Below are 27,081 nucleotides of genomic sequence, written 5' to 3'. Positions count from 1 at the left end.
GTCTGTGAATGAGAAATGGAACTAGAATGGGTTGCCATTGGTAGATTGTGGTTGTTGCAGCTCACAGAGCAAAGGTACTCAATGTAGTGGTGCCACAATCTGCTTCCGATTAAATCTCTCATGACAATCACATTTCCATTCTCATCTCTCTTTGTTATTTCCCCTTTTGTGCTTTATCCCATCGGAAGGAACACCTGAGGATCTTGAGACCACCCCTAACAGATCTCCATAAAGTGTTTTAAATTAATTACAGATATAAAACACAAAATAATTGACTGTATAAATATTCACCCCCAAATCATCACTGGTACAGATTCACCCCCCAAATCATAACTGGTACAGTCAAGTATATTTAGGAATTACATTATCAGTTAAGTGGAGGTCACTGTGAGAGTCAAGGTGTTTCAATTGATTGCAGTAAAAATACATGACTGTTGGTACCCAGTATCCTGGGAGAAACTACACCATAAAAACAAATTAACACTCTGAGCAGCTCTGTATAAAGGTAATTGAAAAACACAATTCAGGAGATGGATACAAGAAAATTTTCAATTCACTGAATGTCCCTTGGAGTACAGTTAAGTCACTCATCCTGAAATGGAAAGAATATGGCAGAGCTGTAAATCTGCCAGGATTAGGCCATCCTCAAAAACTGAGTGACTGTGCAAGAAGGGGACCAGTGAGGGAGGCCACCAAGAGACCTATGTTAACTCTTGAGAAATCACAATCATCAGTGGCTGAGATGGGAGTGACTGTGTATACAACAACTTTTGCCCAGATGCTTCAACTGTCAAAGCTTTTTGGGAGAGTAGCAAAGAGAAAGCTATTGTTGAAAAAAGCTCTCATGAAATCTCACCTGGAGTTTGCCAGAAGACTCTGAAGTCAATTGGAAGAAAGTTCTATAGCCTGATGAAACAAAATTGACCTTTTTGGCCATCAGATTAAACACTAAGCTTGGCGCAAGACAAACACCGCACAGCATCAAAAACACACCATCCCAGCATGGTGGAGGCTGCATCATGCTGTGGGGTGGTTTCACTGCAGCAGGCCCTGAAAGGCTCATAAAAGTAGAGGGTAAAATGAATGCAGCCAAATACAGTGAAATCTTGGAGGAAAAACTAATTCAGTCTGCAAGTGAACTGTGACTTCGGAGAAGATTCATTTTCTAGCAGGAGAACGAATGCAAGTATAAAACCAAAACTACACAGGAATGACTTAAAACCAAAGTTAATGTCCTGGAGTGGCCAGACCTCATTCCAATTGAGAATTTGTGGCTGGAGTTGAAAAGATCTGTTCACTCATGAACCGCATGCAATCTGACAAAGCTTCAGCAGTTTTGTAAAGAAGAATGGGGAAAATTTTCAGTGTCCAGATGGCAAAGCGGATAGGGACCCATCCACACAGAGCCAATGGTAATTACTGACAAAGGTGCATCAACTAATTACTGACTTGAAGGAGGTGAATACCAATGCAATTAAATTATTTTGTGTTTTATATTTGCAATTAATTAGATCACTGTGTAAAGATCTGTTTTTCACTTTGACACCAGAGAGTCCATTCTGCTGATCAGTGTGGGAAAATAAAGCCAAATTAAATCCACTGTGAATCAACATTGCAAAACAATAAACATGAAAACCTCCAAAGGAGACTGAATACTTTTGGTGGCACTGTATCCACCCCTTCACCAGCATGTTATGAACAAATCTACCCTGCTCCTTTCCATTTTACCGATTCCGTGTGGAACATTAAACATGTAGGAATGTCAACTTCCCAGTCCAAGTCTCTGTAACCATGTCCCTGCAATAGCTGGTAGATCAAACATATTCGTCAGTACACAATATGGAACTGATGGCAACCTGCCCTTCAGTCCACAATATCTGCACCAATCATAACAATGTTGAGACTTTATAAAATACTGGTGAGGTCTCACTGGAGTATTATGAGCATTTGTGGGCCCTTTATCTTAGGAAGGATGAGCTGAAACTGGATGTGTTTCAAAGGAGATTCTCAAAATTGCCTCCAGGATGAAACAGCTTGGCATATGATGAGCGTTTGATTGCTCTGGGCCTGTACTCACTGGAATTTAGGTCAATGAGGGCTGACCTAATTGAAACCTATTGAATGCTGAAAGGCCTTGATAAAGTGGATGTGCAGAGGATGGGAGTGTCTAAGAACAGAGGACGCAACCTCAGAATAGAGCATCATCCTTTGTTGAATGTGGAGATGAGGATTTTCTTTCGCCAGAGAGTGGTGAATCTGTGGAATTTGTTGCCTCGGGCAGCTGTGGAGCCAAAACTTTATGTATATTTAAGGCAGAGGTTGGTAGATTCTTGATTGGTCAGATCATGAAAGGTTACACGGAGAAGGCAGGGGATTGGGGCTTTGAGGGAAAATGGGTTAGCCATGATGAAATAACAGAGCAGATTTGATGGGCCTAATTTTGATTCTATATGTTAGAGTCTATATCACCACCTCTGAAACCTCGATCAATTTTGTCAAGCGTGATCTGCCCACACAAAACCATGCTGATTGTCCCTAAGCAGGACATGCCTTTCCAAATGTGCATAAATCCTGTACCTCAATATCCTCCCCAGTAGGTTCTCTGCCACTGAAATGTGGCTGCCTTGCCAATAGATTCCTGGATTCCTGTTATATCCCTTCTTGAACAAAGCTGTAACATTTGTGACTCTCAAGTTCTGTGGGACCTCACATGTTGTGATCGAGGACACACTGGTCCTTGTCAAAACGCCAGCAATCTGCTCATTTGCTTCTTTCACTATTGTAGGATATATGCCTTCAGGTCCTGGAGTCTTAACCACTTTATTGCTTTTCAGACGTCCCAGCCCAACCTCCTCCTTAATCTCAACACGTCTCTGCACATTCGCATGCTCCACTCTGTTTTCATTCACATTCAGTTCCTTCTCCTCAGTAAATATTGACACAACATACTCATTTAGAACCTCAGCCACTTGGTCTGACTTCAACCACATCATTCCTCCTTTAATCTTGAGTTGACCTTTCCATTCTCTGGTTAGCCTTGTTTAATTAACAGAAATCAAAAGGCCTTAGGATTATCTTTGGTCCTACATTGCAAGGGCAGTTTGTGGCTCCATTTGGCCACTCCTATCACCTGTTTTAGCATTCCTCCGCTGTCTTTATATTTCAAAGACACCCAGTCTGATTTTAGTTTCATAAACCTTCCATATCCTTCTGACTAAATTCAGGATCTCTCCATTCATCCAAAGTTCCCTTACCTTACCGTCCTTGTCCTTACTCCTTACAGGAACATGCTGATCCTGAACTTCGAGCTGCTGGTCTTTAAACAACTCCCGCACGTCAGATGTGGACTTGTCTGACAGTGGCTGCTCCCAATCAATTCCCCGTGGTTTCTGTCTTACTCCGTACTAACCTGCCCTCCTGCAATTCAGTACCTTCATACAAGATCTGATTTTATTCTTCCTCATCACTAAGAAAAAAAATAAGATCCCAGAATATTCACTGACTCTTAGCTGTCAGCTGGCCTGGCTCATTTCCCAAAACTAGTTCCTCCTGTTCTCTCCTCTGGTTGGGCTCTGTACATAATGTTTCAAACAGTTAAGATTTGCTGAAGAATTCTTGTGCATCTAAGTATTAAACAAGTTCCAATTAATTCTAGGGAAGATAAAGTCCCCACACTGGTCATTGGGGGCCAGTATGATAATCCTATCAGTGTAACTGCAGATTGCCTCTGTAAATGAGCCTTCCAGTTTGTTGTGACATTCCCAGTGGGGTAACCCCTGCTCCTGTTAAACCCCACTCACATGTAAAACAATGAAACGCACGAGCGTTGAGCTGGCAGCCCTGTCTGTCCGACAACATAATACTCCTAATGATGAAATAAACTTATTTCAGCCTATCAGTCCCAGCATGTTTATTAGCTTGACATAGGCTGTCGTTCCTTTCAGACTGTCTTGTCATACACACATTTTCCCACTTGCGATTCCCGTTCAAACTCTGCCAAGTGACACCATCAAACCTCCTGGCGAGGATATTGGTTCCCCTCCGGTTCAGATGCAAAGAGCCATGTTTGTCCCGGTCTCCCACCTGCCTAGAAGGGAACCCATTGATCCACGAATCTGAAGATCTCCTGCATCAGTTCCTCAGCAACAATTTTAAACTGCACAAAATATCACTTTCTCACCACACCAGCACAAGGTTTGACCCACAATTCCGTAATTACAATGCTGGAAGTCCTGCTTTTTAACCTAGTTCCTGAAAATCACTTTGTTGGACCTCATACCTGCTCATTTAAACCCTTTGGTGTAGCACGAAGGAAGGTCACCGTAAAACATATTGCCTCTTTGGACCCGTCGCAACTTTCCCTCGGGACCCCAATGATCCTTGTACGTGAAGCGCCCACCCACCTCGCACCAGCTCCTCAGCCACCACCTTACCTGGGCTTTAGAAGACACCAGAAGCGCGGTGTATATATCCTTTTATCTCCCAATGTATCCTGTTCCTTTCAGTGACCGGACTTTCATTTCCCGCGCGACCCAGAGGAATAGTCGTTCTAATGAAAAAACCCTCTCTTCACTGGAAATGACTGCACCCTCGGCCACCAACTGCTGTGTGTGAGGGCGATCGCACTGGTCATGGGGCCGGGGAGGGACAGACCGGGGTTCTCGGGTATTTGCGAAATGGAAAAGCACTTCCTATAATTTAAAGCAGGTGAATCAGCAAATTTCCAGAAATCCACCGGTCTGTACGTGGTGTGTGAGGGAGTTTTTTCTTCCGCTGAAGCGCTTTGTGTCGGATAATGGCGGGCGTAATAATGTGAAGTAAAGCTGGACGATGAGAGGCCGCTCTCGGCTCTGTCCGTCACTCTGACTCTGTCTCCTTCCCTCCCCGCCTCTGTCTCTCTGCGCGTTTCTCGGGCAGGTCGGGGCGCTGTTTATAAAAGGAGACATCAGCAGTCGGTTTGTCACTAAGCAGCGACCAGAGTGAAGCAGCAGTATGTCTGGTAGAGGGAAAGGAGGCAAAGGACTGGGCAAAGGCGGAGCCAAGCGGCACCGTAAAGTGCTCCGTGATAACATCTAGGGCATCACCAAACCGGCCATCCGCCGTCTGGCTCGCCGTGGCGGCGTCAAGCGGATCTCGGGTCTGATCTACGAGGAGACTCGCGGGGTGCTGAAGGTTTTCCTGGAGAATGTGATCCGGGATGCGGTCACCTACACTGAACACGCCAAGCGCAAGACGGTCACTGCCATGGATGTGGTGTACGCTCTGAAACGCCAGGGCCGCACTCTCTATGGCTTCGGCGGCTGAAAAACTCCCACCTCCTCCCGAGAACAACACAAAGGCTCTTCTGAGAGCCACCCACCGCCTCACAGAGGGAGCCGTGTCCACAACCTTTTAATTATTTTTTATCGATCCTACTGTATTCATCTGATGACATTTGAAATCGATTAATCTGTTCCGCTTGAAATTTAGCGGCGATTCTGCCTTTACAGACGGTTATTACTTTAAATGCTGAATGCACTTATATTGATCTTAATCTTCCAGTCCGTCTGGGTCAGAAATAAGTTCCCTCGTTCAGAGGAACAATTCTGTAATTATGCATTGAAATCTTAACTGAGTGATTTAGATTTTAAATGAAACTGAAAATGTATGATCTGTGATAGAATTAATTGTAAATAATAAAAAAAATATCAAGCACCATTGCTGGGTGCGCTGAAATTGGCGGGCGATTTGAAATTTATCGGCGCTAATTACAGTGCATTCTGATTGGATGAAATTCGACCGCCGGTTAACAGTTTCCCATTTTGTCCTAAATTGTTATTCACCGCCAGCCTGCATGAAATCAATAAACCAATCGCTGCAAGGAGATCCTTTAATAGACAGCTGGTGTTCAGCTAATCATAACCGGTATACAAGCCTGTGCTGGAGCACGTTTCGTCTGTCTTGTTCGTGTATTTCAGCCTGTATTCTCATTCTCGAAGCAGAATGGCCCGCACCAAGCAGACAGCGCGCAAATCGACTGGCGGAAAAGCTCCTCGCAAACAGTTGGCGACCAAAGCGGCGCGGAAGAGCGCTCCTGCCACCGGCGGAGTGAAGAAGCCTCATCGCTACCGGCCCGGCACCGTGGCTCTGAGGGAGATCCGGCGCTACCAGAAATCCACCGAGCTGCTCATCCGCAAACTTCCCTTCCAGCGCCTGGTCCGGGAGATCGCTCAGGATTTCAAAACCGATCTGCGTTTCCAGAGCTCCGCCGTCATGGCCCTGTAGGAGGCAAGTGAGGCTTACCTGGTCGGGCTCTTTGAGGACACTAACCTGTGCGCCATCCACGCCAAGCGAGTCACCATTATGCCCAAGGACATCCAGTTGGCCCGCCGCATCCGTGGGGAGCGCGCGTAAGACCAGCCTACACACCAAATGGGGATCAGGCCTGGGAATTGAGTGTACCAGGGTATACGTGCTATCGTAGAGACAGAAATATGGGAAGAGGGGGTGGGGTGGCCCTGTTGGTGAGGAATGAGATTCAGTCCTTAGCAAGGGGTGACTTAGGAACAGGGGAAGTAGATGTGGATTGAGCTGAGGAACAGTAAGGGTAAAAATACCCTAATGGGTGTTGTGTACAGGCCCCCAAACAGTAGCGTGGATATTGGGTACAAGTTGATTAGGGAGTTAACATTGGCATGTGTTAAAGGTAATGAGGTCGTTATGGGAGATTTCAACATGCAGGTGAACTGGGAGAATCAGGTAGGTGCTGGACCCCAGGATAGGGAGTTTGTGGAGTGTCTAAGGGATGTATTTTTGGAACAGCTTCTGCTTGAGCCAACCAGGAACGAGGCTATTTTGGACTTGGTGATGTGTAATGCACAGGAATTGATAAGTGATCTTGAAGTAAAGGAGCCATTAGGAAGTAGTGATCATAACATGATAAGTTTTTATCTACAATTTGAGAGGGATAAGGGCAGATCAGAGGTGTCAGTGTTGCAATTAAATAAAGGAGACTACGGAGCCATGAGGGAAGAGCTGGCCAAAGTTAAATGCGAAGGTGCCCTGGCAGGAAAGACAGTGGATCAGCAGTGGCAGATATTCTTGGGGATAATACAAAACATGCAAAAGCAGTTCATTCCAGTGAGAAGGAAGGATTCAAAGAGGGGGAAGGGGCACAGTGGTTGACAAAGGAAGTCAGAGATTGTATAGCATTAAAGAAAAAGAAGTATGACAGGGCTAAGATGAGTGGGAATACAGATGATTGAGAAAGTTTTAAGGAACAGCTGATCTTAACTAAAAAAGCAATACGGAGAGAAAAAATCAGGTATGAGCTCAGTCTAGCCAGGAATATAAAAGGGGATAGCAAAAGCTTTTTTAGCTATGTGAAGAGAAAGAAGACAGTTAAGAACAATGTTAGCCCGTTGAAGAATAAATTGGGAGAAATTGTTATGGGAAACAGGGAAATGGCAACAGAATTTAACGCGTACTTTATATCTGTCTTCACCAGGGAGGACACAAGCAATCTCCCAGATGTATGGATGGGCCAGGGTCATAAGATATCAGAGGAATTGAAACAGATTGACATTAGGAAAGAAACTGTGATGAGTAGACTGATAGGACTGAAGGCTAATAAATCCCTGGGTCCAGATGGTCTGCATCCGAGGGTTCTAAAAGAGGTGGCTCAGGAAATTGCGGATGCATTGGTAATCATTTTCCAATGTTCCTTAGATCCAGGATCAGATCCTGAAGATTGGAGAGTGGCTAATGTTATCACACTTTTCAAGAAGGGAGGGAAGGAGAAAATGGAGAACTAGTGCCCTGTTAGCCTAACGTCAGTCGTGGGGAAGATGCTTGAGTCCATTATTAAGAACGAAATAGTGGCATATCTTGATGGCAGTAATAGGATTAGGCCGAGCCAGCATGGATTTACCAAGGGCAAATCATGCTTGACTAATCTGTTGGAGTTTTTTGAGGGTGTAACAAGGACGAGGGTAAGCCAGTGGATGTAGTGTACCTAGATTTTCAGAAGGCATTCGATAAGGTGCCACATAGGAGATTGGTGAGTAAAATCAGAGCTCATGGCATTGGGGGCAGGGTTTCAACATGGATAGAAAACTGGTTGGCAGATAGAAAGCAAAGCGTAGCAGTGAATGGGTGTTTCTCGGACTGGCTGGAGGTGACTAGTGGGGTACCACAGGGCTCTGTATTGGGACCACAGCTCTTTACAATTTATGTCAACGATTTAGATGAGGGCATTCAAAACTATATCAGCAAGTTTGCTGACGATACTAAACTGGGTGGCAGTGTGACATGCGTAGAGGACGTTAGGAGAATACAGGGAGACTTGGATAGGCTGGGTGAGTGGATGTCATTCAATGTGAATAAATGTGGTTATCCACTTTGGAAGCAGGGACAAGAGGGTTGAGTATTGTCTGAACGGTGTAGAGTTAGGTAAGGGAGAAATGCAAAGAGACCTAGGAGTCCTAGTTCATCAGTCAATGAAGGTGAATGAGCAAGTGCAACAGGCAGTGAAGAGGGCAAATGGAATGTTGGCCTTTATTACAAGGGGAATTGAGTACAAGAGCAAGGATGTCCTTTTGCATTTGTACAGGGCCCTGGTGAGACCCCACCTGGAATATTGTGTACAGTTTTGGTCTCCAGGTTTAAGGAAGGACATTCTGGCAATTGAGGAAGTGCAGCGTAGATTCACTAGGTTGATTCCTGGGATGGCAGGGCTGTCTTACGCAGAGAGATTGGAGAGATTGGGCTTGTACACACTGGAATTGAGGAGATTGAGAGGGGATCTGATTGAAACATTTAAGATAATTAAAGGATTTGATAGGATTGAGGCAGGAAATATGTTCCAGATGTTGGGAGAGTCCAGTACCAGAGGGCATGAATTGAGCATAAGAGGTCAGTTATTTAAAACAGAGTTGAGGAAAAACTTCTTCTCCCAGAGAGTTGTGGAGGTGTGGAATGCACTGCCTCGGAAGACAGTGGAGGGCAATTCTTTGGATGCTTTCAAGAAGGAGCTAGATAGATATCTGATGGATAGGGGAATCAAGGGATATGGGGACAAGGCAGGGACTGGGTATTGATAGTGAATGATCAGCCATGATCTCAGAATGGCGGTGCAGACTCGAGGGGCCGAATGGTCTACTTCTGCACCTATTGTCTATTGTCAAACACAAGAAAAGGCTCTTTTAAGAGCCACTACCACGGCAAAGGAAAGGGCTGCCAAATACGGTACATGTTTGATGTTGGTGTTTTGTGTAAATATACTGTACTTTTGTAGCTGGGACCCAAATGAAGGTCAGTCGGCAATGCTACCGGGTATATATATCCTCATATATCCTCCCGCTGCAGGCCGTCCCCAGAGACGGATCCCTCTCTCAACACGCCCCCTCCCGTGTCGCATAGGTTTCAGCAGTTCCCAATCAACTCAGCCGAATCTCCGCTGGTGTCAATGTCTTAGTGACTCTCTCCCGGCATCGGAGAAGGAATTGGGCCTGAAACTGCCCACATCCCATATCTCTCAATCTCAGCTCGGGCATCCGTGTCTCATTTCAGACACTGAGACGTGCCGCACCATATGTCAGGTACCGTCAATCTCCGGTTCTATGTGAGAAGTTCCCCCGGAAAGCTCAGTCAGACCCGGGACGGGAATCACAAAACTTTGAATCAGCTCTTTTCTGAGATGTGGGTGGCTCTGAGAAGAGCCGTTGGGTTAAGGTATTTACAAATGGTGTATTCTCAATTCACTTTTTGACTGCTGTCTTCTTGGGTTTCGCGGATTTGGACTTCGGCTTCATGGCCGCCTTCGTCTTCGGGGCTGCGGCTTTCTTGGGGCTCTTGGGCTTTGGCGCCACTTTCTTAGCCGCGGGTTTCTTAGCTCCCGCTTTTTGAGCCGCTGATTTCTTGGCGCCAAGCTTCTTGCTGGGAGATTTCTTGTTTGGAGATTTCTTTGCCGATGGCTTCTTCGCTTTCTTCACCACCTTCACGGCACTTTTCCCTTTACCGGCTTTAAAGGATCCCGAAAGACCAGAGCCCTTCATCTGAACCAATGAGCCGCTTTCCACTTTCCTCTTGATGCTCATCTTGATCTGGGGGCGACGTTTCACCAGATCGACACCGCTGCCGGCCAGAGCCTTCATGATGGACGCGCAGGACATACCCTTCCTATCTCGACAACCCGACACGATCTTATCGATCTGTTCGCCCAGTGTGGGACCGGTTAGTTTGCTCCGGACAGCAGCCGCCTTCTTGGGTCTTCTTTGCGGCGGCGGGTGCGGCTGGAGGAGCCGTTTCGGCGGGTGCTGTCTCAGTCATGTCGGCGACTCTGGTAAATCCTTCTAACAATCAGAACTGAATGAGAAATAAAGCGAAAGGTGGCGGCAAAGAGCAATTTAAAGGCAGCGAGCGGACGCGGCGGGGACATCCTACTTTCAGCTCACGGCAGATTCATTTTTCTGTGTTTCTCTCTCCTCAAAAACTCGCCGATTCCAATTCAAATCGGACGCTGCGGAGACTCGGACTAGTCCCTGTCTCTCACTGAGGCCAAAATGTTCGCTGGAAAGAAAGTTTAATCGGGATTAAACGCAGCGCTTTCTGTTTTAACCCGTTTTCATTGCCCGCGTCCTTTCTCCCGACCGGTGACCTGTTCTCTGCTTTGCGGCTGAATTATTTAAACTAATTAAAACTTTGCGGTTAATTCCCTCTTCGGGACTGAGCCGGGGAGTGGGACGCTTCCATAACAAAAGAAATCTTTACATTTTCTACAGGAGGCGCTGAGAAATCCTACGATGTGTTCGGACCCACAAACACAGTGACACTGGTTTAAGCCGCCTCTCCTTTAACTCACTCTCTCTGACACAATACACACTCAATGCTGTCGGAAATCAGCAAGTCAGGCAGCATCAATGGTGGGAATAAACAGCCGACATTTCGGGCTGAGACCCTTCATCAGGACTCTGGTGGGAGATGCTGCCTGACTTGTTGGGTTCCTCCAGTATTTTGTCCGCGTTGTTGGCGATTCCCAGAATCTCTTGGCGTTATGCTGATACACTGTTCACATCTGCACCTTCATCGCATTGTACTGCTGTCAAAATAAAATGACAGATTCCTTGTCATATAACAGGATGATAAATGATTCTGATTCCAAGGAATAAAGGACAACGGACATTGTCTGACCAACCTCTCTGTGTAACTGAGAACCTTAGGTCCCGGAAACATCCTTGGAAATCTTTTCTACACTCTCCCCAGTTTAAACCCGTTTCCTAAAACGGTGACAAGAGCTGTACACAAAACGATAAGTGTGGCCTCCAGTCACTTACACAAATGTAACATAATGTCCCAACTGATATACTTAATCCCCTGACTAATGAAGACCAGCATGTTAAACCCCGTTCTTCACCACCCTGTCTACCAGTGACACCTCTTTCAATGTGAGAGATTTACCCCTAAATCTCTCCAGCCCAGTACACTCCCTAATGACCGATCATTCATAGTGTAAGTTTTACACTGGTTTGACTTTGCAATGTGCACTGCCTCACATTTATCTGTATTCAAATCCATTTGCCACGCTGTGGCCCTCTTCAATAAATGATCAAGATTGCCGGGTTAAGAAAGAAATACAGAATAAACTAAACAGTGTAAAAGCGGATCAGGGAGGGATGTGATTCTGAAGGTGAGAATGGGAAACCTGAATCCTGATCCATTCTTGCCTCTCTTTTACTCTTTAAATGTCTGAAAAAAATCTTGTATCCTCCTTTATACTATTGGCCAGTTACTTTAATAATTCATCTGTTCTCTCCAAATTACAATTTTAGTTACCTTCTGTTCTTTTTAAGTTCCCTAATCCTTTAGCTTCCCACTAACTTTTGTGATATTCTCTGCTCTCTCATGTTCTTTTATGCTGCTTTTGTCTTCCATTGTTGGTGATGGTTGCCTCATTCTCCCTTTCGAATATTGTTTCTGCTGAGGGATGAACTGGTCCTGCATCTGCCAAATTACTCCTGGAAACTGAAGCTTTTCATATAATCTGGTTAATACTGGGGATGTCAAAATGCCCGACTGCTGTAAGCCTGTTCCTATACACCTCTGTGTGATTTACCAACATGTCTGCTCCACAATATCTCAGCCTATTGGGAGGCGAGCAGTGTAATCCCATCGAAATCACAATTGATCATTTTATTTAAATCCTTTACTTAGAAAACCTCATCAAATCCCTCACATTACTGCAGTGTTGGTCTCCTTAATCAAACATGCAACATCCCCCCATCTGTCAGGAAGCCTTTAAATGTTTCCCCTACACCTTAAACAATTGTGCTGTAAATTTTTACTTCCCTACCCTGACACAAACAGTGATCGCGTACTGATTTTGTGAAGCTTTGGATGGTCACTGGTCAGCTCCTTAATCTCTCGGGTGAGAAGGCGAGTCACAGTCTGTCCAAACTTCTGCTAATAATTCAAATCCTCCAGTGTCACTAACACCCTCCTCAAACCTTTCTCCACACTTTCCAGCTTCATGACATCCTTCCTGTAGCTGGGTGACTAGAACTGTGCACATTACAGTGCAATCTCACTTTGACGATTACAGTTGTTATATGACATCCCAAATCCTGTACTCAGTTCCCTGACCAATGAAGACAAATAGGCCAAACATCATCTTCACCATCCTGACTACCTGTGTTGTCACTTTCAGTGAATGATGTTCCTGTATTCCATGGACACTCTGTCTGCAATACTCTGCAAGGAACAAGAATTTACTGTGCAGGTCCTTCCCTGGCTGGACTTCTCAAAATGCAAGAGCTCACACTTGTCCCCATCAACATCCATCTGTCATTCTTAGGCCGACTTCCCCAGGTCATCTCGATCCCATAGTACTCTCAAAGAATCTTCACTGTCCACTCTACCAACAACATTGATGTCATCTGCAAACTCACTAATCACATTCACAACAATGTCAGAGAAACTGTTCACATCATTGACAAATGACAGTACCAGAACCGATGCCGGTGAACATCACTGGTCAGAGGCCTCCAACCTGAATGACAAGCTGCCACGACCACCCTCTGACTTCTTCTATCAAGCTGATATTAGGCAGTATCCTTTCTGCTCCAAATGTGTAATAAAGGAGAAATAAGGAATAAAGAGAAACTTATCTTCCTTGCCTACACCTCTCAGAAGTGCCGAAGCCTCAACTCCCCTCTCCAATTCTGGCCCACTCATACAATGACCACTCTCTTTAAATCTAACTTCTTTTTTTTTGGATCTTGGTAACTGCCTAACTATGCACAATCAAACACCTTACAGGGAACTATGACATGCAAAATATGCCAACTGCCCATGTTCACTTCATTTAAACTCCCTCTCCGTCTCCATAATCACATGCCTGTTTGTGACTGTGGCACACAAAATTGTGAACTGCAGGAAACCAAAGAACATGCCTGCACTGTTCAACAAGACCAGACATGATAAAACAAACAAAACACTGTATAACAAACACTAGAATCCCCTAACTGAGAGGAGTGGAGATGTTGGATGACCATAAAGATTTAAAGAGAAGCAAGATAAATGTGAAGTGGGATTCACATACAAGAGGAGGCTGATGGCAGATCAGCCTTTATATGGAATTGTGGGTGAGGGACTAAGAGAGAACACACTGGAGGGTTTATCCAGTGTGAATAGAGCTCAGGATAAGAGAGGTGCATTCACCGATAGAGTTGTGCTACTGGCCTCCCAAATGCCAGCAGGAGGTAAAGAAACTGAAATGTAGCAGGGAATGAAAGATGTAAAAGCAACAGGGTCATTGTAGTGGATGACTAATTTCCCCAGTGTTGACTGGGACTCCCTTAGACTCAGGGGCTTAGATATCATTGCGTATGTTAGAAGAATACTGGGATGTTCCTTAAAATAGAAGTGGGTAGTCTAACCAGGGAAGTGGGTCACAGAAGACATTGTATTGGAAAATGAGCCTAGCCACTGATAGAAGTTTCATTCCGGGAGCAGCAAATAAGCGCAGGACTCGTCACAGAGTTAATGTGGTCAATTGGGATATAGCTAAGCGAAACTGTGTTGGACAGGAACTCAGGTGAGGGGAATGGGTGCAGCTCTGATTTGTCCATCCACATTTGACATGTGACTAGTGGTTAAAGGTCAGAATTCAGACTGTTTCTATGTGGAAGAAAGACAAGGTTGGTAAAGTCTGGTAGAGGGGTAAGAGATGTTATGAATTCAATCTGATAGAAAATGAAAGATAAGGAATGTTTCAGATGTATAAATTGGAGAAGGCCTCTGGCAATATGAAGCAAGCAAGAGAGAAGTTAAACAGAGAATCAGACGTGTCAAACGGGGATAGGAAATAAATGACTTTGTGGAGAAGGGGCACTATGGAGAGGGTACGACAACACAAGGACAAAGGAGAGAGTTTACGTATGAAGTGGGTGAGGGACTAAACCAGTACTTTATATCAGTATTCATCAATGTGGTCCTGGAGGATAGTGAGATCAGAGAAGGGAATGCTGATATTCCAGGGCATGTTGTTCCTCAGGCAACAGAGTCAACCCAGGAAATTATGGACTGGTGAGACATGGATCAATGCTCGGGGAATTGTTCGAGAATATTACTAGACATAGGATCTCTCATAAAAGTTAGGAATACAATAGGAGAAGATCAGGATTTGGAAAGGAAAGTGAGCAAAATCCCCTTTCGGTCCATTCAGAGGAAAAGGGAATTTGGACAGAATTGTTCCGCTTGGAGATGAGGATGGCCATCTGTGTGTGGAACTGAAGGAAATGGGAGAGGCTTTCCATGAATATTTCTGAGTTATTTCACCATTGAGAAAATTATGGAAAGTTATTAAGTTACGGAAATGGCATGAATCAGATGTGATATCTTAGACCACATTCAAATTAGCAGGGATCTATATTGGAGGCCTTAAGTTGCTTTAAGGTTGTTAAATCTACCGGGCCTTATCAGGTACATTCTTGTATTTTGTGAGAAGTTAGAGAATACACTGTAGAGGCCACGGGAGAGACTGTTGCTTCATCACAGGCATCAGTTGAGGTTAGACATGATTGGAGAGTGACTAACGTGGAATTGACAGTTTTGAGGCCAAGTCTGTGGATGAATCAAAAATAGACAGAGAGGCAGACAGTGTTCTGGAAGCAGGGAGTCTGCAGTAGCACTTGGATAGATTTAGAGAATGGACAAAGTGCCAGACAATATACAGTGTAAGGAAGCGTGTGGTCATGTACTCTGGGAGGAGGAATAAAGGCGTAGACTCCATCTAATCAGGGAAAGAACAGAAATCAGATATGTAAAGGGACTTTGTGGCTCCTAGTGCAGGATTCCCTAAAGGTTAATGTGCACGTTTAGATGGTAGTAAGAAGGCAAATGCAATATTTGCATTCATTCCAAGAGAACTAGAATATAAAAGCAAACATCTAATGCTGAAGCTTTAGTCAGACCTTATTTGGAGTATCATGAGCAGGTTTGGGTACCTTTTCTAAGAAAGGCTGTTCTGACATTGCAATGGCTGCAGGGGATATTCACGAGAATAATCCCAAGTCTGAAAAGTTAGGATATAATGATCATTTGATGCTCTGGGCCTGTACTCACTGGAGTCTAGAAGAATGAGGGAGCATCATACAGAAACACATTGAATGTTGAAAGGCGTAGGTAGCATTGATATGAGAGGATGTTTCCAATAATGGAAGAATCTAGAACCAGGCTGCACCCTCAATACAAAGATGCCCTTCTAGAATAGAGATGAGTAATTTCTGTATTCAGAAGGTGATCAATTGATACATTTCATTGGCACAGGCGGCCATTTAGGCAGTCAGTAGGTCTATTTAAAGCAGAGGTTAGAAGGATTTAATTATTATTAAGGGCATCAAAGATGGGGAAAAGGCCAGAGAATGGGGTTGGGATGGATAATAAATCAGGCATGATGGAACAGACTGGATGAGCCAAAAGACCCAATCCTGTTCCAATGACTTAAGGTCTTTTGTTTTAATGCGGTGCCAGGAAACTAGTCAGGAAACTACTGGCCCATCAGTCTGATAACAGTGTTGGGTAATTTGTTGGAGGAGGTTTTGAGAAACAGGATCTACCAACATTTGGTCTGATTCAAGACAGACGGCACAGTTTTGTGCAAAGGAAATCATGTTTAACAATTATCTTGCAGCTCATTGAGGAGTTTCACAAGTGCGTAGATGAGGTTAGAGCTGCGGATGTTGTCTAAATGGACAGCAGACAGGCCTTTGACTCTGGTCTGGGAGGTTAGATCTGAGAGATGGAATCCAGGGGAGATAGTTGATTGGTTTCATAATTGCCTCAGTGACAGGAAGCAGAGGCTGACGGTTGAGGGCTGTGCCTCAAACTGGAGGTCTCTGTCTAGTTGTGTCTAATTTATAGAAACAATATCCATGTGAGTGCACAGTTCACTGAAAGTGACATCTCAGCTAGATATGGTCTTTGACCTGCTGGCCTTCTTCAGTCACTGCAGAGTATAAGAGTTGAGAAGATTTTTTTTTGATTTGAGAAGATATCTTGTAGATATACAAGTCTTTGGTGAGGACTGACGGGGGATATTGTGTATAGTGTTGATAGGAAACTGTTCTTAAACTAGAGAGAGTGCAGAGAGAAAAAAATAGCAGACGTTTGCTTCGTCCTGGGGAGTCTGAATTACAAGGAGTGGTTGTATAGACTAGTATTTTATTCCCTGGAGCAGAGCAGATTCAGTGATGATCCTAGTAGAGGTCTGTAGATCATGAGGAGCATAGACAAGGTAAAAGCAGGTAGTCTTTTTCACAGGAAATGGCTGATAAAAACAAGAAGGCAGGTATTTCAGATCAGACATAATGGGCAGATGATGGTGAGTATTTTGACTAAACTGCCAGTGATTGTGGCGGACACATTAGAAACATTTTAAAATCTTGCGATCAGAGCCGGTTGCCACATCACAAGAAGGACAGTTTCAGTTAGGGGTTTTCAGGCGAGGTTGGACAAGCACAGACCCCCGGGCCCAAGGTACTCCCCCTACCCCCTCCGCGGGGCCTTACCACATTCCCGCGCCCGTTGCCGAGGAAACGATTCACAGAGACAGCGTGCGTCGCTGTGACGTCAGATGCAACGAGGCGGGAGGCTGCGGCCCGAAGGACGGGGTTGTGCTGTCAATCAGAGGAGCCGCCGGTCACCCGCAAATGTTGCAAATAAATCACTGAGCCCTTCATGAAAAAGGCCCGTCTGGGTGAAAGCCTTTTCTCCACTTCTAACCCAGGATCCTTCCACGTGGAGACTTGAACCGGCCTGTTGCTAAGGCAACTACGTTCCGGAGGCCCTCTGACTCTGTGACATCAGGGCAGTGAAAGGAATGCGCGTCAGATGATATCTTGGCCGCAGCCCGGGAGGAGGAGCAATGTACTTGTCAATCACAGGAGCAACAGCGGACAGTGACTGCACACCGAGACATTTCAGTGTTAATTCTATAGCTGGGGGAGGGAAAAAGAACTTACAGTAAAGGAAAACAATAAAGATGTACGAAAAAAGAAAGAGAGCCAGATATAAAGCCACAAACAAGAGAGAGTCTGCAGATGCTGGAAATCCAAACTACACACAGAAAATGCTGGAGGAACTCAGCAGGCCAGACAGACAGACATACTTCATTGATCCCGAGGCAAATTGGGTTTACTTACAGTCGCACCAACCAAGAATAGTGTAGAAATATAGCAACATAAAACCATAATTAATTAAATAATAATAAGTAAATTATTCCAAGTGGAAATAAGTCCAGGACCAGCCAATTGGCTCAGGGTGTCTGACACTCCGAGGGAGGAGTTGTAAAGTTTGATGGCCACAGGCAGGAATGACTTCCTATGACGCTCAGTGTTGCATCTTGGTGGAATGAGTCTCTGGCTGAACATACTCCTGTGCCTAACCAGTACTTTATGAAGTGGATGGGTGAGTTTGTTCAAGATGGCATGCAACTTGGACAGCATCCTCTTTTCAAACACCACCGTCAGAAAGTCCAGTTGCACCCCCACAACATCACTGGCCATACGAATGAGTTTGTTGGTGTCTGCTGCCCCAGCACACAACAGCAAACATGATAGCACGGCCACCACAGACTCGGAGAACATCCTCAGCATCATCTGGCAAATGTTAAAGGACCTCGGTCTCCTCAGGAAGTAGAGACAGCTCTGACCCTTCTTGTAGACAACCGCAGTGTTCTTTGACCAGTCCAGTTTATTGTCAATTCATATCCCCAAGTATGTGTAATCCTCCACCATGTCCACACTGACCCCTTGGATGGAAATAGGGGTCACAATGTATGGGTCAGCATGTATGGGAAAGAAAAGCAGAACTGCTGAAGGGTCTCGGCTCGAAACGTCGACTGTACTCTTTTCCCCATAGATGCTACCTGACCTGCTGATTCCTTCAGCAATTTGTGAAATGTAAAGCTATAGAGATTTGACAAATAACACTGAGATATTTAATATGAACAGACTTATTGCTGTGAAGTGAAACTACATCTGTAAACCACAGTGAGTTTCGGGGATGGTGTGGGTGTCAATGGCAGAAAATAAAGAGATAATAGATTAACAAAGAGGTTTTAGGCACCAGCTTGATAACATGTGGGTTCCCACACTGCTGGAATTCTGTCTGCAGGTCTGGTCGACACACTGTAGAAAGAACATGATGACTGAAATGAGTGAACTGGGTCTCTGGTCCCCATCCCATGCCAATCGCAGGAAGCAGGAACAGTGTAGATCAGGTATACCAGGATTTTGTCTGGGATGGAGCCTTTCTGTTGTAAAACCATTAAATATAGTAGCAGAGTTAGGCCCTTTGGCCCATTGAGTCTGCTCTTACACTTCATCATGGCTGATCCATTTCCCTCTCAGCCCCAATATCCTGACCTCCCCTTAACCCACCATGCCCTGACAAATCAAGAATGTATCAACCTCTACCTTACCTATACCCAATGATTGCCTCTGACAATAAATTCCATGGTTGAACCACACTGTGGCTAAACAAATTCCTCCTCATCTCCATTTAGAGTCAGAGGCTGTGCCCTCTCTTCCTAGACTCCCCCTCTAGGAAACATCCTCTCCCTATCCACTCTACCGAGGCCTTTCAACATTCAATAGGTTTCAATGAAATTCCCTCTCATTCTTATGAATTCCAGTCAGTTCTGGCCCAGCACAATCAAATGGTCATCATATGATAACCCTTCAATCTTGGAATCATTCTCGTGAATCTCCTCTGAACCCTCTTCAATGTCAATACACCTTTCTTCAATAAGTGGCCCAGAATTGCTCACAGTACGAATGAACCTTCAGGAACCTTCTCTACTCAAAAGTTCCTTTACACGTCAGATTTTGATTTTTCTCTTCTTTTAGAGCAATTGTCTATCCTTTCAATTTTTCTACCAATGTCCTTGACCATAAACTTCTCGACATGTTATTCCACCTGCCATATGTTTGCCCATTCTCACATTCTATCTAAGCCTCTCTGCTTCCTCCTATCTATTTTAATCTACAAATGGTCAGAAACCCATCAATTCTGTCATCCAAATCATTGACATTAACTGTAACATTAAAAGAAGCGATCCCAAAAAATGCCATTGGTCATTGTAGTCAACCAGAAAAGTCTCCCTTTATGCCTCTCTTTGCTTCCTGCCAATCAGCCAAGTCTTAATCCATGCTCGTATCTGTCCTGTGTCATAGGTTCTTAACTTAAGCAGCCTCATGTGTGGCACCTTGTCAAAGGCCTTCTAACAATCCAATTGCACATCCATTCTCTTTGTCTATCCTGCTTATTACTTCAAGGAATTTCAACACACTCAACAAGCAGGATATCCCCTAAAGGAAACCATGCTGACTTTGTCCTATTTTATCATGTGTTGCCAAGTAACCTGAAAATACATCCTTAACAATCGAGTCCATCATCTTGTCAACCGCTGACGTCATACCAACTGGCCTCCTTTCTTCTGCCCTCCTCCCTTCTTCAAGAGTTGAATGATGTTTGCAATTTTCCTGTTTTCCGAAACCATGCCAGAATCCAGGGATTATGGAAAGATTATTACTAATCTCTTCAGTCATCTCTTTCATAGCACTGGTGTAGAAAATCTGGTCCAGCTGATTTATCTACCTTCAGATCTTTCAGTAAAGGCTAATTCACTCATTTCTGCCCCCTGATTCTCCTGAATTTCCAGCAGACTGCTAGTGTCTTCTACAGTGAAGATTGAAGCACAATACTTCTTCAGCTTCTCTGCCTCTTCCCTGTACCCCATTACTACCTCTCCAGCATCATCCTCCAAAGAACTAATATTGACTTTTGCCTCTCATTTACACTTTGTTTATCTGAAGTAACTTTTGGTATCCTCTTTAATATTAATGGCTAGCTTGCCTTCCTATTTGATCATTTTCCTCTCCTAAACACTTTCTTAGATGGTTTCAAAAAGTTTTGTATATTGTATAACTGAGTGTCAGGGACGTCTCAGAGCAGCTGCTGAACAAGGTTCATTCAGCCAGAGGTGGTGGTTCATGTCGGTACCAGTGGACAGGTAGAAAAGGGATGAGAGAATACGTACACAACGCTGGAATAACTCAGCAGGTCAGACAGCATCTGTGAGAAAATAGCCAACGTTTCGGGCCGAGACCCTTCATCAGGAATGGGGGGAAGAGGGGGCCGATGCCCAGTAATAGAGATAGAGGAGGTGGTAGTGCCTAGAGGCACCAGGTAGAAAACCAATCAGAGGAGAGATAAGGGGGGAGGGGATAAGCAGAAAGGAAAGTAGAAAGCAGAAAGTAGAGATAAAGGAGCAGAAAGTAGAAAGGGGAGAGAGGCAGGGAGTGACCTGGGATAGGGGGAGGGGGAGGGAATTACCAGAAATTGGAGAATTCAATGTTCATATCACCAGGCTGGAGGCTACCCTGATGGTGGATGAGGTGTTGCTCCTCCAACCTGAGTTTGGCCTCATCATGGTAGTAGCAGAGGCCATGTATGGACATATCTAGAGGGGAATGAGAGGCAGAGTTGAAGTGGGTGGCAACTGGGAGGTCCTGTCTATTGTGATGGACGGAGCGGAGCTGCTCGACGAAGCAGTCCCCCAATCTGCGTTGGGCCTCGCTGATGTAGACGAGGCCACACCGGGAGCGCTGAATGCAATAGACAACTCCAGCAGACTCACAGGCGAAGTGTTGCCTCACCTGGAAGGACTGTCTGGGGCCTTGAAAAGGGATGAGGTCCCAGAGTGAATATAGAGAGTCAGGGAACAAGTTGATGGGCAGGACCTGAAAGGTTGTAATCACCCGGTTACTCCCCATGCTGTGTGGTAGTGGTGTTAGGGACAGGAAGTTAGAGCAGATGAATTTGTGGCTGAGGAGCTGGTGCAGGGACACCAGAACAGGATTTCAGAACATTCCAGAACATTTCAGGATTCCAGAACATTCCAGAACCTCTTCTATTCCAGAGGTGACATTTACAAGGGGGATGGTTTGCACCTTCACTGGAGGGAGGGTCTGTATCATGAGGATTATTGCTGCTCCTGAGAGGGTTGAAATTAGATTGATGGGGATGTGAACCAGAACACCAGTCACTGAATGGAGAGATTGAAGCTAAGTTTGATGCTTAACACTGTAAGGATTGATTTTGAAACAAATACACATGTGACATGAGTTTGTTTAATGATCAGCTGCACAGTGTTTCAGGGCCAGTTTGTTCCAGTAAGAAGGAGGATCAAGGATGGCAAGGTTCAGGAACCCTGGATGATGAGAGAGGAAGCAAATTTTGTCAATGAAGAGTGAGAAACATATGTAAGGCTGAGGAAGCTGGACTCAACCTGGGTGTTTGAGGACGATATTTAAAAAACAGAAATGAACGCAAGAACATTTAGTGAGCTAGAAACAGTGATGAAAAACCTCTGGCGAGTAGGATTAAAGATAATCCATTGCATTCTGTACATTCATTGTGGTGAAAAAGGATACCCAGGGGTGCACTTTGGGAGATCCAACATTAAGGGTAGGTACACTGTTAATGGTAGGAACAAGAATAGTATTGGCAAAGAGAAGGATGTTGAGATTGACTGTGAGCACAGGTTGACAGGGAGGAAAAGTCAGTATATGGCATGTTTGCCTTCATCAGACAAGGCATTGAGTTCAAGCACCAGGATATAATGTTACGGGTTTACAAAATGCTGGTTAGGCCACAGTGAGAGTATAGTGTTCAGTTCTGGTCACCTCATTATGGGAAGCATGTGGAGGTTCTGGAGCAGGGGCAGAGGAGGTTCACCAGGATGTCTGGAGGAGGTGTGTGGTGAGGAGAGGCTGGACATGCTGGAACATTTTCATCTGATGGGATTGGCTCAGGAGAAATATTATAGAAGATTATAAAAACCTGCTTGTCATAGTTAGTGTAGACAGCCAGTAATATTTTTCACAGGAGTGAAATGTCTTCTACTAGAAGGCATGTGTTTGAGGTCAGAGGAAGAAAGTGAAGGAAAGAGAGAAATGGGGACTTGGAATGCACTGTCAGGGGTGGTGGCGGAGGCAGAGAACACAGGGGTATTCAGGGAATTATTAGACAGACTCAGGAATTTGTAGAGAAGTGACTGGTACTACGGTGCTGAAGTAGTCGATGCACCCACCCTGCACAAACCAAAGTCTGATCTCAGACCACCCACCGCCTCACAGAGGGAGCCTCTCGGGAGATCTGACCAAACTGACCGTTGCTTTCGCAAACTGTTCATTTATATTCAGAGGCCTTGGTGGACGAGTTTTTTTTTCAATAAATACCGTCAGTTTCACAGGGTAAATGTACCTTTGTAGACTCCATAGCCGTACCGCGGAGAGCATTCTGACAGGTTGCATCTCTGTCTGGTATGGAGGGGCTACTGCACAAGACCGAAAGAAGCTGCAGATAGTACCCAGGACATTTTTAGGGAGCGGTGTCACATAAACGCAGCGTTCATTAATTTGCAGTATTTCTGTGTTTGCACATTATAAAAAATCTATTCAATATACTTGTGTATTTGTTATGTTTTATTTACTATTATTTTTTCTCTCTCTCTCTACTAGATTAGGTATTGCATTGAACTCCTGCTACTAAGTTAACAAATTTCACGTCACATGCCGGTGATGATAAACCTGATTTTGAAATGAAAGTCGCAAATATTATTGTTCTGTGAGGCGATGGGAATCACTCATGAAGCAACGAACAGGCGATGTTCCCGCCTGCTGCAAACCGGAACGGTCCAGGGTGAAACCGTAATGTGGAAACCAGATAACGCGGTTTTGGGTGATCAAGAGCGGAGTCGTGCAGTGGTCGGAGATTAAATTCACCCTCCCGGTGCTGACTCCGGAAGTTTATTTCACGACACTGCGCCCAGTGATCCGCTGACACTCTGTAAGGGGAGTGAACTCCATTCAGCCGGCTGAGGGGAGAAAATGAGTCGGGACTGAAGCGAACCGGTTTCTGTGCAGACTTATATCGGTTTACCCCCGGAAGAAACATGTCGAGGCTGTGACAGATACAGGATATCAAAAGGACGGAAATCACCCGCTGCTCAGCCCTTTCATGGACATTGTGAGTGGCTCTGAAAAGAGCCTTTGGGTAAACAGGTTCAGCTTACGTCACTTCACTTACTGGCAGCGCCGGTTTTCTTGGGTAACAGTACGGCCTGGATGTTGGGTAACACACCGCCTTGAGCGATAGTGACCCCTCCCAGCAGCTTGTTCAGCTCCTCGTCGTTGCGGACGGCCAGCTGCAGGTGCCGGGGGATGATGCGGGTCTTCTTATTGTCCCTGGCCGCGTTGCCGGCCAATTCGAGGATTTCGGCCGTCAGATACTCGAGCACAGCAGCCAGATAGACCGGAGCTCCGGCACCCACCCGCTCAGCATAGTTGCCCTTTCTTAGGAGTCTGTGAACCCGGCCGACCGGGAACTGCAGTCCAGCCCGAGACGAGCGAGATTTGGCTTTGGACCGAGCTTTGCCAGCGCCGCCTTTTCCACGTCCAGACATTTCCACAGTCACAGCAACTGCTAACTTCAAAAGAGAATAAAGGAATGTTCACCCCGCTCCACTCGCCCTTTTTATACCTTCTTTGAGAATAGAATCTGATGTTTGTGATTGGTGTGATCCTGCTTATTCTCATTGGTGAAGAGAAACGTCCCAATCGAAGAACTGCCTTAATCACCAATCAGCAGTCCGTAAAAGCTGAAGCGCGGATAGTAACCGTCTCCTCCCCAAAGTGCACTGAAATTTGGAAAAAGCCCTCCAAAAATCAACTTATTATTTAAATATAATTTGAAATTAAATAATTCCAGACCTGTTTTAAGATTGAGTCTTCGCATTTCCCTCTGTTACTGAAATAGGGCCCATTTAATACAACTGTAGTTGATTTTGGAGTGTCTGTGAACTCAATTCTCTAATTCCTTTCAACCCTTTCAAAACTGTGCGCAGTTCTGGTCCCCTAATCTGCGGAAAGACATTCTTGCCATAGAGGGAGTACAAAGAAGGTTCACCAGATTGATTCCTGAGATGGCAGGACTTTCATTTGAAGAAAGACTGGATCGACTGGGCTTATACTCTCTGGAATTTAGAAGATTGAGGGGGGATCTTATTGAAACGTATAAAATTCTACTGGGATTGGGCAGGAAGATGGTTCCCGATGTTGGGGAAGTACAGAACAAGGGGTCAGAGTTTAAGGATAAAGGGGAAGCCTTTTAGACCGAGATGAGGAGAAACTTCTTCAAACAGAGAATGGTGAATCTGTGGAATTCTCTGCCACAGGAAACAGTTGAGGCCGGTTCATTGGCTATCATTCAGAGGGAGTTACATATGGCTCTTGTGGCTAAAAGGATCAGGAGATATGGAGAGAAAGCAGGTACGGGGTTCTGAGTTGGATGATCAGCTATGATCATACTGAATGGCAGTGCAGGCTCGAAGGGCCGAAGTGCCTACTCCTGTACCTATTTTCTATGTTTCCATGAACCGAAAAAACTGACCCTCAGCTTCTGCCCGCGGTCGGTCACTGTGTGAACGTTATCAGGTTATGGACAAACTGCTCTTCTCAAACTGTGAACAGCGTCTAGTCTGCAATTTTAAAAAGTTGTTCTGTGAAAGAGTCATGAGGTCTTTCAGGCATGAGTTAAAATGTGATTCGGGTGTTACCCAACTGCAACCAATAAACTCCTGAAGCCAGAAATAAAACAACAACGGCAGCAATCCTCCGCTTGGTGTGGATACCGAGTGGGACGGACTGATGGGGAAGGGGAGGTAACGACTCCTTATCAGTGCAGTGGGAGGTTATTCCAACCGCGACTTAGCTCTTGTAAAAGTCACCAGACATATAATATGTATAATTTATTATCTAAATGGTAGTATAACTCTCTCATTGAAATTCTGAGTGGCTCTTAAAAGAGCCGTTGTGTTTTCGATCATCTCACTGGGGAGCTTTACTTGGAGCTGGTGTATTTGGTCACTGCCTTTGTCCCTTCGGACACGGCGTGTTTGGCCAGTTCCCCAGGCAGCAGCAGGCGCACGGCGGTCTGGATCTCCCGGGAAGTGATGGTTGACCGCTTGTTGTAATGTGCCAGGCGGGAAGCCTCACCCGCGATGCGCTCGAAGATATCGTTGACGAACGAGTTCATGATGCTCATGGCCTTGGAGGAGATGCCAGTATCGGGGTGAACCTGCTTTGTCTCTCTCCACTGCACATTGTCGTTTTGGGTAACACCGTGGACTGGGAATTGGCGCTGATCGCTGGGTGTTGCCGCTGTTGGGTAGTTCGGCAGGAAGGAAATCGAAAATACAAAATGGACCATAAAGTACAGGCGCAGTATTCGGCCATTCAACCTATCGTATCTGGTAGAAAAGTAGATGGAATGAGAAAAACACACACTTGATAATATGAAACGTTTACGTAATGAAACATGGCAGCAGGAGATTGAAAGTCCATTTGTCATCATGAGAGACCCATTTCTGAGTGAGGGTGAAAGTCGTTTATTGTTATATACAACTGGCTTACAGCAGATTCAGAGACACACAGTATCGGAGACACAACATTCACAGAATTAAAATATACTCTACAGAATTATAAAGAGGTAAGAGAATTTCAAGAAGAGCCCATTGCAGTGTAAATTGGTGCTACTGAGGTGGTGATGAGGGTTGTCCATGTTTATTAAACAACAGAATGCCTGTACCTGTCTGTCTCTGGTAGAGTGTGAAAGAGTGGGTTCATTCTGTATCCGTCAGTCTCTGGTACAATGTGAGAGTGCGGGGTTCATTCTATACTTGTCGCTGTCCGGTACAGTGTGAAAGTGTGGGGTTCATTTTGTATCTGTCAGTCTCTGGTCCAGTGTGAGAGTGTGGGGTTCATTCTGTATCTGTCACTCTCCGGTACAGTGTGAGAGTGTGGGGTTCATTCTGTACCCGTCAATGTCTGGTACAGTCTGGCAGTTGGACCACACTGTATCTTATAATTTCTCATGCAGTGTAAATGTATTAAGTTCTTTCAGATTCATGCTTACTATTGAACTCTGATTAAATCAAGTTTGCTTCTTATATAAAATCATACAATGCGAAGAGGCCACACTTAGCTTGGAAGAACAACATTTTCTATCTGGGTAGCTTCCAAACTGATATCATGAACATCAAATTCTTGAATGTCTGGTGATGCCCCCCTCACCAATTTCCCTCCCCCTTTTCTTTTCTCACCTTCACTACCCATCAGCTCCCCAGTGTGCTCCTCCCCTCTTTTCTTTCTTCCATGGCCTTCTCTCTCTTTCACCAATCTTCCCAGCTCTTTACTTAATTCCTCCCTTTCAGGATTCACCCATCACCATGTTTTCTCTCTCCCTTATCCCCACCTTTTAACTCTGCTCCTCGTCTTTTTGTCTCCAGTCTTGCTGAATATTTTTGGACCAAAACATTGACTATATTTTTTTGTCCTACAGATGGTGTCTAGCCTGCTGAGTTCCTTCAGCATTTTGTGTGTGTTGCTTGTGTAAAGGGGGTTTCTTCTTTATTCTTTGTTACTGTGTATGTAATCAAAAGGGCTTCTTTGTTTTGTTAAGTAGCAGGAATGCTTCTTT

General features: G+C 45.0%; 2 protein-coding genes and 1 pseudogene across 2 annotated transcripts; 1 reads left to right on the top strand and 2 right to left on the bottom strand.

Moving 5' to 3' along the window:
• Positions 1 to 4,992: 4,992 nt before the first annotated feature.
• The window catches only part of LOC132383935 (uncharacterized), a 109,281-nt pseudogene continuing 87,192 nt past the window's right edge, over positions 4,993 to 27,081 (top strand).
• LOC132383936 (histone H1-like) lies at positions 6,650 to 17,056 on the bottom strand. The gene is made up of 2 exons (XM_059955122.1): positions 17,046 to 17,056; positions 6,650 to 10,548 (listed from the first exon to the last, which is right to left on the bottom strand). The coding sequence occupies exon 2, from the start codon at positions 10,149 to 10,151 to the stop codon at positions 9,738 to 9,740; it is 414 nt and encodes a 137-aa protein (XP_059811105.1). The 5' UTR covers positions 10,152 to 10,548; positions 17,046 to 17,056; the 3' UTR covers positions 6,650 to 9,737.
• LOC132383937 (late histone H2A.L3-like) lies at positions 17,716 to 25,445 on the bottom strand. The gene has a single exon (XM_059955124.1). It carries the CDS (start codon positions 24,005 to 24,007, stop codon positions 23,624 to 23,626), a length of 384 nt encoding a protein of 127 aa, XP_059811107.1. The 5' UTR covers positions 24,008 to 25,445; the 3' UTR covers positions 17,716 to 23,623.

The sequence above is a fragment of the Hypanus sabinus genome, chromosome 31 (assembly GCF_030144855.1).
Source record: "Hypanus sabinus isolate sHypSab1 chromosome 31, sHypSab1.hap1, whole genome shotgun sequence".
Lineage (NCBI taxonomy): Eukaryota > Metazoa > Chordata > Chondrichthyes > Myliobatiformes > Dasyatidae > Hypanus > Hypanus sabinus.
The sequence above is the reverse complement of the archived record's forward strand: the minus strand, read 5'-3'. Positions and strand labels throughout refer to the sequence as shown.